Below are 10098 nucleotides of genomic sequence, written 5' to 3'. Positions count from 1 at the left end.
ACACAACTGTCTGTCACTGGTGTCCATTTAATTTGATGAACAGCAAGACACTGCTCTTCTAGGAATGCATGTCTAAAAATAACAATTCTTGAGACATTTCAAATTTAAACAGTTAGCTTGTAACTTCAAACAGTTGTACTAAAGAACAGACATCAAATGTACCTACTAACTATTGTGAATTATTCTTAAAAAGAGTAGTGCTAAGGCTTGGGAAAGTATGGAAAAATTGCAGCATTCAATATAAGCTGTTTTTCTCAGTGAGTTTTGGGTACGGACTTGATTCTGCCTGTTGGAGGACTCACTCCTGGTTTAGGGGAACACTTCACTGGAGCTGGGGGGAGAGCCAGCAACCCGTTCCTGCTTTGGCTACAACAGCTGCTTGGCGCAAGCAGTGGCAGCAGTTGCACTGGCTATGCTGCTCAGCTTGCAGCGGCCTGTTCTCCACAGCCAGAAACTCCAGGCTCTTCCAGGGAGATAAGGCATGCCCTCTTCTGTTCCCAGAAGCCAGGAATTCCTTCCCAGAAGGAAGGAATTACAATGTTTCTGTAACCCGGAGAGAAACTCCCTCCTGCTAATTGTCAGTGCCTGGTCAATCAGCTTTTAGTCTGAGAGCAGGACACCCACACGCTTACCCAACAACTACATGCATGGTGCAAGATGCAGTGACACTTTCCTCAGTCATGGATGGGAAATTAAGCACCAATTTCCCCGCAGCTATTTAAATCAGACATTGCAGAAAAACAAAGTGGAAGGAGTTGCTTTTAATGGCCAGTGACAGACAGTCAGTCTCCATCAAGACTGGACGCTCACACAGTACACGGGCATTCTTTATCCAACGCAGTTTAATCCTCCAACTCCCGAGCTTTGCAGAGCAGCTGGTGCGGGCCGTGCCTCACGCCCGGGCCATGGGGAGGCCCCGCCGCTCGCTCCCTACCGCACGTAGTTCTTGGGGAAGAGCTGGAAGAGCTTGCCCTCCTGCGTCGGCTCGAAGCCGTACTTCTCCAGGTTGTTGGGGTCGAACGTGCCCGCCTTCACGTCCTTCTCGATGTGGGGAGCCACCACCTCGGTGAAGAGCTGCTTGGCCGTCATGGGCGGTTCGGAGCCCTCGGGGGCGCGGTACGAGACGTAGGCCTTGAGCTTGAAGCCCGTCAGGTCGGGGACGATGAACTCGGGCACCATCTGCTTGATGAGGATGAACTTCCTGTTGGCGGTGCACACGCCCAACTTCTTGGCCCCCCGGCCCTTGTTGTAGCTCCGGGGGCCGCGCTTGCTGGTGAACGGGGACATGCGGTCGGCGCCCCGCACCAGCCCGCGGGCCAGCTCGGTCAGCAGCCCCATGGCAGCCGCCTGCCGGCTCCCGCGCAGCCACCTCCGCACACGCTAATACCGCCCGCTCCCATTGGCCGAAGCGCACCGGCCAACCAGCAGCGCCTATCGTACCCTGCGAAGGTCGCGGGCCATTCGGCGCGGGGGTGGGGACCGCCTCGCCAATCAGCGGCGAGGAGCTCGAGGCGTGGGCGGGGCCGGCCACGCCCCCTCGGCGGACGGCGGCGGCGGCGGCGGGTGGGGTCTTCGCTCCGCGACCTTCGCCCCCTGCCCGCGGGTGACCTATGACCTGCGCGGCCCCGAGCGCGGCGGCGGCAGGTGAGGGCCCGGCCCGGCCGCGGGGCCGGTGGGCGGCGGGGGGCGCTGGGCTGGCAGGCGCAGCTGCGCGGGAGGCGCTGGTGCTCCCTGGCCCGGGCCGGAGGCTGCTTCCATCGTCCGCGATTTGCTTTAACGGCAGCAGGGGAGCGGAGCCGGGCGGCGGCCGGGGGGCCTGGCCCGCAGACAGGGCTGCGCCCGCTGCTCCCAGGCTTTTCCCCGGGCGGTCGGTGGCGGTGCGCGTCCCCGTGGCAGTACGTGACGTGTGGCTGATAAACCCATATTTTTATTTTCCTTCAAGAGCGCGTCCCCCAGGCACGGTTGGGTGCGTGCCGCCGGGGCCCGGGGACGCGGCCGCGCTCCCGTGGCCGTGGGGAGGGTCCCGGGGACGCGGCAGCCCTGTGGCTGTGGGGAGGGTCCCGGGGCCCCTGAGGCCGAGCCCTGTCCTGAGGAGTTCTCCCTGAGGAGTTGCTGGGTTTTGTAGCTGGACACGAGGAACAAGGGTTAATGAAGTAAAAAAATAAAATAATAATAATAATAAAAATAGTTCCCCTTGAATTGGCTCGTTCTGGTGAACTGGAATAGCAGTCCGGGTATGCTTTGCGTCGTGGAGGTAAAAAGACTTTGGATTAGAGAGCGCAGTCATCTCCTGACTCTGTGTTCTCTTTTGTTTTTGCTCCCGCTGTACCTCCAGCCATGGGGGAAGAAGGCAACGCCACCAGCCTGGAGGTACGGTATGCTCAGCTCTCACTTTGGGACAGACTTATTTCCCGATTAGTATTTCCAGAACCTGGAAGCTGCTCTACCTAATCCGATAACTTTGGGGTAATGTCTTTCGATGCAGTGCTTTTACTTTGAAAAAACCTTTCCTGGTAAGAGTTTTATGCTTTCAGACATCTCAAGACTGATCCCATTTTTGTGTGAAGTGTATGTTTTTATCACTTTTTAATTTATTTTTTTTAACCGCAAACCATTCGCACACTGCTTCGTATTCTAAGCTGTTAGCATAATAATACAATTTAAGTACCTTTTGCTTCAACGGTTCATTTTTAGCCTAAAGATGGAGGAATTGGAAAATTCTCCGGCAGCTAGTCTTCTTGCATTTGTTCTTAATCAAATACTTAATCTAAAGTAATCTAAAATACGAATTCTTAATCTAAATACAACACTCCTCATTCAACAAGGCACATGGTGCTTTTTATAGTAACGAAAGAGACAGCCCACGAGGGCCTTCTCAGAAGAAAAAATTGCATACAACTCACTTGTATGCAGTTAAAAAAATGGGTTTTTACCCCAGTACCTGTAGACAAAACATAGGCATGTGGACCCATGTACTTAGGAGCTACGAGGAAGTCTAATGTTTTGGAAAATTTAATGTTAAAGCCTTGCTTTCAGCACTGATAAGCAGTTTCCACCCCTCCCTGGCTGAGGTATGTCTCACTGTTTGCCTTCGATTGCAACATGGAGTTGTTAAACTCTCAGCAGAGCTGCTTGTTCTGTGCTTGGCACTCTGGATGAGTGTGAGCATTATTTACCTAGCTGTATATTCTTCTTAACTACTGTCAGTTCTCAGTTTCTTAATGAGATATCAACATCATTGGAAAAAGCAGCTGAATGCTATTTATGCTAATTCACGCTCTTAGCATACTATTGCTCCATTTTTCAATGAAGCGAGGGTCTTTCCAGGGTTGTTCCGCATGTGTTTTGTGTATGAGAATTGTTTGAGGCCGTGTAAGGCACATGTCAAGTCTCTGAATTTCTGTGCTGGCTGCAGCCCTCCTAAGAGAGGTCCTGCAGGCTTGGGCTGATGGGGTGCACCTGCAGAACTGGTGACCTCCTACCTCTCTCAGGTGCCATCATGTAACAGTAACTGCTTACAAGTCTTAAGTGTCTGCGTGGTTGCAACCTGGCTGCTTGCTTTCTCTGCTTTTCTGGAAGAAGTGTCAGCCCTTGAAAAGGGCTGCCTGCTGAGAGTGTGAGGGCAATGTCACGTTGTCACTGGTGTCTGTGAGAAACCTTGCAAGAACCTTTCGGTTTTTCTTGAAGGTCTGAACTTTTTTCCCTTTTCTTTTTTTCTGTGTCGAGGCACAAGGGCTCAGTCTGTACATGTGTGTGTTTTGTTCTTTTGCTCATGAATTTGTTTCTTCTCCTGTAGCAGCAATGTGACTGTCAGTTGGCAACTACTATATTTGATGTTATTTGAGATCATACAGGCCTGGATAGTAGCAGAACTGGTTGTCCCCCTGACGCTGTCAAGGGGAAATAAATTAAGTGACCACAATAGACTTATACCAAGAACTTGCTGTATTTTACCAGAATGTGTTGTATTTGTTGCTAATGAATTTTCAGCTTTTTTTTTTTTCCAAATTCTTTTGACTTTCCACTACAATCCCACTAATAATAGTTTGATAGTAATAGTGGTAGAGTTCGCTTGGCTCATGTTGGGAAGATAAATTGTCAGTATACTGTGTTAAAGCAACATAAGAAGACAAACTGAAGACAAGTGATCTGTTTGAGTTGAGTGGTCCAGATTATTTGCACCATAAAACTGAAATCAATTTAATGAGAGAGACTAGTTTGGTGACCCTCAGCATGCACTTAGTTTTTTCTTATGGTGGCAAAGCTAAATTAAGAAGTCATCCAGATCTGGAACCAAAGGCAAAAACTGAAACTTGGAATGGCATATAGTACTTAAGATTCAAGTGCTTGTAAGGTGCAAGATTTATAGGGGGGCATACCTGTCCTCGTACTCTGCTTATTCCTAGTATTTTGTTTGCTTTTCCCCCCTATTCTGGTAAGTTTTGAGCTGGCATTTGTGAGACTATTTTAACTGCCAGATTTTTTTCCTGACTAGTCAGCACAGGTCCCAGGACAGTGTACCTGAGACTAGAGCTTTTTCCTGTGTGCATAACTTTCTTTTTATGATGAATTTAATCTGCTGGTTTGTGACTTAACTTCTTGGTCTCATAAAGTCCATTACATTCAGTTCTCATCCTTGTTGCTCTGAATAACATGGAATCATCAAAAAAAAGTTATCACCTCACTGTCTGACCCTGTTCAGGACTGTTTCAGAATGCATTGAACTGATGCTAATGCAGAACTCCACTAATAGCCCCTTTCCACTGAATGTCGTCATGTTGCAAAGCAGGCTATAGTTGTAAGAATGATGTTGGAAAATATAATCAGTTTGAGTTGTATGTGCCAGACCAGGCACTGAGCTGTTTTTTTAGAGGCTCTTTGCTGGTTGTGGGAAACGTAATTTTGCTTTCCTTTTGGTGCTAGGCTGTGTTACCAGCAGGTGGAACTCGAATTCTTCAATTTGTAGAAGACCGGATACAGACTACTATGGTAATGTATAGCTTTAATCAGCGGGGTGAAAGATCGTGTGTGCGTAAGTGGTGTGTAGCTTCTCATAAGTTCTAGGAACTTTGCAAAGTCACAGTCTGAGTGTTTCTTTGCTGTGACTGTACATGAGGCAAGAATTAATTCCTGCTATTTCACCTCATGTACATTGAACTGATCAGCTCACAGACCTTTGGAGGGAGAAAATGCTGAATATTTTGCATGTGAGCTTATCAGTGAGCCACTGGTCTAGTTTAAAGTTCTTGCATATGTGAAGTTTTAATTAAAAATTAAATATTTATGAATGTACTTGACTTTTAGACATCTTACTGTGCTAAGTGTTCTTCAGCCCTCCAAGAAGTACTTAATGGTTTTCAACATTTAATATAAGAAGTTAATAACTTCTTTCCTGCCTAAATTCCTCTCACAGCTGACTGGAATTGTGATTGGAGCTGCAGTCGCTTTACTACTTATAGCAATTGTGTTCGTTATTTACAGAAGAGTGAAACAATCTAGTAAGTACTCAATAACTATGCATATTTTAGAAAGTTTTCTCTGCTATCTTCAATATTTTTGTAATAATACGTGGTCAACGCTTGCTGTGAAGGTGGTGGTTCTTGCAGGAAAACAGCTCTAAAAGGATGAAGAGCTTGAGTTGATTCATTTACCCGGGTCTAAACATAGAATTCATAACTGGCACATGCAGGACAGTGGAGGTTTTTATTTCTTGAGTGTACGATAGCCTTAGTATCAGTTGCAAATTATGCAAACAACTTCAACCCTGCTGCAATTTCACTGTAACAGTAATGAGAAATGGGTGAATTAGAGGTTTCCTTTGTAATGTTAAATTAACCTGATCCTTGTATCTGTTCAGAGAGCCTCTTTTATCTCCTCTGGTGGTTAGGTAGAGCCTCAAGTCAGCTCTTCCCTAGGCTGGCTTGCCTAACCAGAGCTGGATAATGAGGTGTCTTGTGCTGGTTTAAATTCCAAACGGTGACTACGAGAGCTTGCTGCTTCGTAGGCAGGAACCACAGCTGTTATGGAGGTAGCAAAACTGACAACCTTCTACTGTTTTCTTTCCCTTAGCATGGAGCTGCAGATGGTTTCTGATGTCATGCTTCTCTCTTTCAGAACAACTTCAGCCACATGTGCCTCAGTACCGATTTCGCAAGAGAGACAAAATGATGTTCTATGGGCGGAAGATCATGAGAAAGGTAAGTGCATCTGGGTCAGTGGGAAGGAAGTAAAGATCAACATCTGGTTTGGGAGGTGGTGTAAAACTTGCAGTCTTTCACTTGCTTAGCCTGGCCCAGGGCTTTCAACCTATACAATTTCACTGGAATTTTGGGGATGTTTCAGAGCTCCTGGAACTCCGCCTGATTTGCTGATGGAACAGCACCAGCTTCTCTTTCTGGCTGAACCTGCCTCTTTCAAGATTATTTGCAGACAGTGAGGGTAGTAGTAAATCGACGCGTATGTAACTCCTGTATGGAGTTGATGATTGTTTAAATGCCTATAGTAATCTTATCTTTCTCAGTATTTAGGATTATATTCAAGACACTCAGTGCCTATATTCAGGGCTGTCCTTTTCAGATATTTTCCAGTGTGCCATGACATTCAGAGCTGATACCTTCTTTCCCGTGTGAGTCTTATCTGCGAAGCAGATACTCAGATTTCTGCAGTCTGCTTGTGAAGAGTGCTAAACACTTCAGCATATGAGCTCTTGTTTTCTTGTACTCAACTGCAAATAAGACTTGTCACGCTGTCTCGTTAGAGACTGTTCGGGAGGGGTTTATCCCGAGATTGACTTATTTGCCTTGGATTGTCAATGGAATACTGCCTGTGCCCTCAGGTTCCTGTCCTGATGTTCTGTCCTATTATTCTCAAAGGTCTCCTCGAGAATTTTCATCAGTCAGGAATCTGTTTCTGCGTCATTTGGTTAAATCCTTCAAGGCTATGGCTGCCTGTTAGATGTACTTCCATTTTAGTTTTTTTGTTTTTTACTTTTATTTTTGCAATATCCCGAAGAAAAGTCGCTTGCAACAAGAAGGCTTGAGGAAATCTGAAGACAGACGTTTCCTTTAATGAATTAGGATAATCTTAGTAGGTATGCTGGGTGTTCAGCACTGGTTGCCTGGATTTCATTTAATTAAGGAGATTAATCTTCCTGTCTTTCTCATCAAAATACATGCTTCCCTTGAAGCTACTTAGTGTGTGCAGAATATGAGATTTTTCTTTTGGACTGTATCGTTACGGTCAAAAGGAATGGTCAAAAAGTCAAACACTCACCTTTTCAGAGGTGTCATGAGTGGCTATGTCAGCGAAGAGATTTTGCATTTGGTTTTGAACAGGTCCCAGAGGTTGAGGAGGGGACTTCCTTACCTGACACTTCCCGCACCAAAATTTATGTAGCAGCTTCTTGGACCTCCATGTTTTAGTATATATGATGCTATTGATAACACCTGACTAAGAGGTCGCTTTCCAGGTGCAGGCTCTGACCCCTTTCCAAATGTTTATTGCTTGCTTGTAGTCACCTGTTGAACGAATGATGGTAGATATAAAAGGTTAGTGAAGGAAAAAGGCTGTTGAATACTGACTGTGGTAAGTGCTCCCTGTCCTCTGGAGTCAGAACCAGGTGTGGGTCTGGTGCTCCCCGACCTGCTCCAGTCTGGGTGTGCACCCATATTGCCAGGGCACTTAAATCCAACATCTGTAGAAAAATAAGGTACAGGTGAGTACTTGCTTTGTTAGTCACTGCTTGTTGAGGAATGTTTCCTCTTGTGAACTGTTGCTGCCTTCTGCCTTACACACTGCTGACCTTGTTGAGGTGAATTTAAATACTTCGACTTAATTAGATGCTGTGCTGGTTCTAATATTCAGTTCTGGAGCCTCTGTTTCACTGTGGAGGGACGAGATTACTCCCTGAGCCTTGCCTTTGTGTTGCAGATCGGCCTTTATGTAGAATTTGGCCTAAAAAACCCTCAATGAAAGGAAATAGTGTGTGTTGCCAGGAATTCCATAATTTTAATGTTCTTTAACGCAGCTGTTTATATGTAACACACATCAGTAAAGAATGCTTAAATTCCACATGGTAAAATCTTTTCAGGTGGTTTTTGATTTGGGGTTTTAGACTTCGCTTTTTCCTTTTATTCCTGAATAAGATACAGAAAATTACAAACTAGCTGCTGTTAATTGTACTTAAAATACCAAGATTTTACTTTAAAAAAAAATAAATAATAACCCTCCAAACTAATTAGAGATTTCTTTTGTGAGAGAAGCTTTTTCCTGGGATTCAAGTCTTTGAGAAACAAAGGGCGAACTAATGATGTGTCGTCTTGGTCCGGCATTTGTTGTGTTTCTCCAGAAGGTGGCACTTAGTAACTTCACAACCAGTAAAAGCCTTGCTGCGTGTCTGTGGTGCTGTTTGTCACCAGCTCAAAAATGAACCAATTTTTGTCAGCACCGCAGACTGCCGTAGGAGACCTGGAGCTTTCAGTGTTACTCGTCTGCCTGGTGTTGAGTGTTCCTGAGTGAGAGTTGTATAGCCAGGGTGTTTTTTTCCCTCTACTATCCATTACCACTGTAGTAGTTGCTTAGTAAAATCAAAATATACCCTGCTTGCTTTCTAGAAGACAAGGGATCCTGGAGTAGATGTTTTTTCCAATCCTCCAAGGTCTTATATGAGTGCTTCACTCTGCTCATGTTCTCCTGACTCGGTCGAGGAGTTGGAACCTTTGCAGGGCTGGAACTAGTGGGGAGCTTTTTTTGGTTTTGAATAAATGTCTGTGTTTTCATTATTTCCTCCTAGGTTACAACTCTTCCAAACTCTCTGGTTGGGAACACTGTGCCTCGCCAAAGGATGCGGAAGCGGGCAAAAGTTTTGTCTTTGGCTAAAAGGTACTTGGGCTTTTGGGACAGGGTAAATTCATGCTGTGGAAGATGGTTTTGTAGTTTTTTGTTTGTGGTGAGGAACCTGTCCCTAGCATAGTGCTTTTCTGTAGCTGCTCTTTTTTCAGTCGTGCCAATTGCACATCAGCCTAGTGTTTTACTGGGAAGTTTGCTGGGAAATTGAGTGGTTTATGCATGCAGCACTGTCTCTAGTTTTGCTGAAGAAAGGTGGGAATGTGGAATGCTACTGTTTTATCCAATTAATAATGTGTAACTTGGCATGGTGTGCATTTGGTGTTGTAGTCAACCTATAGTGTCAGTGTTCAGCCCATACTTAAGAGAAATGAGACTTCTGAACTTTCTAACTTCTGTTTTTTCTTTTTAGGATTCTGCGTATTAAGAAGGAATGTCCAACTCTACAGCCAAAAGAACCACCTCCCTCTTTGCTAGAGGCAGATCTGACTGAATTTGATGTAAAGAATTCCCATTTGCCATCAGAAGTCCTATACATGCTTAAAAATGTTAGGTAATGTTAAATGGAAAGATAGGTTTGGATTTTGATGTTGACGGATGTTCAAGTGATCTAAATATTTGGTGTTTTGTGTCAGGTCTTAAGTTTTCTCACCATGTGGTAAGAATCTTTAAGCAGTTGACTGAAAATTCATCGGAGCATGAGGAAAGAATAAATGACTTCTGATTTTCTAGAAACATTAAGGAAATAGTTGAGTGTATTTAAAAAATACAAAAAAGAGATCAAAAATAAAAGGATGTAAATCAGGGATAAATTCAGTGATAGTGATAATAAAACTATTCTAACACAAATGGGTTTCTGTTAGTGCAATTTAAAAATTCCCTTTAGACTAGATCAGACAATTTTTTAGTACAGAAAAGCATTGTAAATGGTAAATGTTAATTGGATACCATATTAACAACTCTCTAAACTGCAGAATCTTTTACTTCTCTAGCTAAAAAGGTTGCAAATAGAATCAAAGTTAACATAAACCCCACAGCTCTTTGGCAGGTTGAGAAGGGGTGATCTTTTTGCCTGTTCAGTAAGGGGTTAAATATGCTGACACAGCAAAGAGGATGAGATCTTCCAATCTATAATTTTGAGTTTATTTGTTTATGTTAATTTTTCTCCCAATTATGGTATAATTTAGTCCTGAAGGTCACACATACTCTAATAAAACTGCTATTTAAGTCATCTAAACTTTCTACTGTGGAATT

The 10098-nt window shown here is 44.5% G+C and overlaps 2 protein-coding genes across 5 annotated transcripts in view; one reads left to right on the top strand and one right to left on the bottom strand.

Moving 5' to 3' along the window:
* Nucleotides 1-746: 746 nt before the first annotated feature.
* Nucleotides 747-1395, bottom strand: MRPL41 (mitochondrial ribosomal protein L41). The gene has a single exon (XM_040605851.1). It carries the CDS (start codon nt 1336-1338, stop codon nt 931-933), a length of 408 nt encoding a protein of 135 aa, XP_040461785.1. The 5' UTR covers nt 1339-1395; the 3' UTR covers nt 747-930.
* A 130-nt stretch (nt 1396-1525) lies between these two features.
* Nucleotides 1526-10098, top strand: part of PNPLA7 (patatin like phospholipase domain containing 7) — a 125517-nt gene continuing 116944 nt past the window's right edge. Inside the window, exons 1-7 of one of the 4 annotated variants that reach the window (XM_040607728.1) lie at nt 1526-1644; nt 2336-2370; nt 4924-4989; nt 5414-5498; nt 6115-6197; nt 8792-8880; nt 9257-9397. In XM_040607728.1, coding sequence (XP_040463662.1) covers nt 1611-1644; nt 2336-2370; nt 4924-4989; nt 5414-5498; nt 6115-6197; nt 8792-8880; nt 9257-9397 — 533 coding nt within the window. In that variant the 5' untranslated portion in view covers nt 1526-1610. Of the gene's footprint in view, nt 1645-1673; nt 1896-2335; nt 2376-4923; nt 4990-5413; nt 5499-6114; nt 6198-8791; nt 8881-9256; nt 9398-10098 lie in introns of those variants that run through there. The other 3 variants (XM_040607730.1, XM_040607732.1, XM_040607729.1) reach the window with 3 other exon arrangements.

This window comes from Falco naumanni, chromosome 9 (assembly GCF_017639655.2).
Source record: "Falco naumanni isolate bFalNau1 chromosome 9, bFalNau1.pat, whole genome shotgun sequence".
In the NCBI taxonomy this organism is placed as follows: domain Eukaryota; kingdom Metazoa; phylum Chordata; class Aves; order Falconiformes; family Falconidae; genus Falco; species Falco naumanni.
Note: the sequence above shows the minus strand (reverse complement) of the source record. Positions and strands in the feature narration are given on the sequence as shown.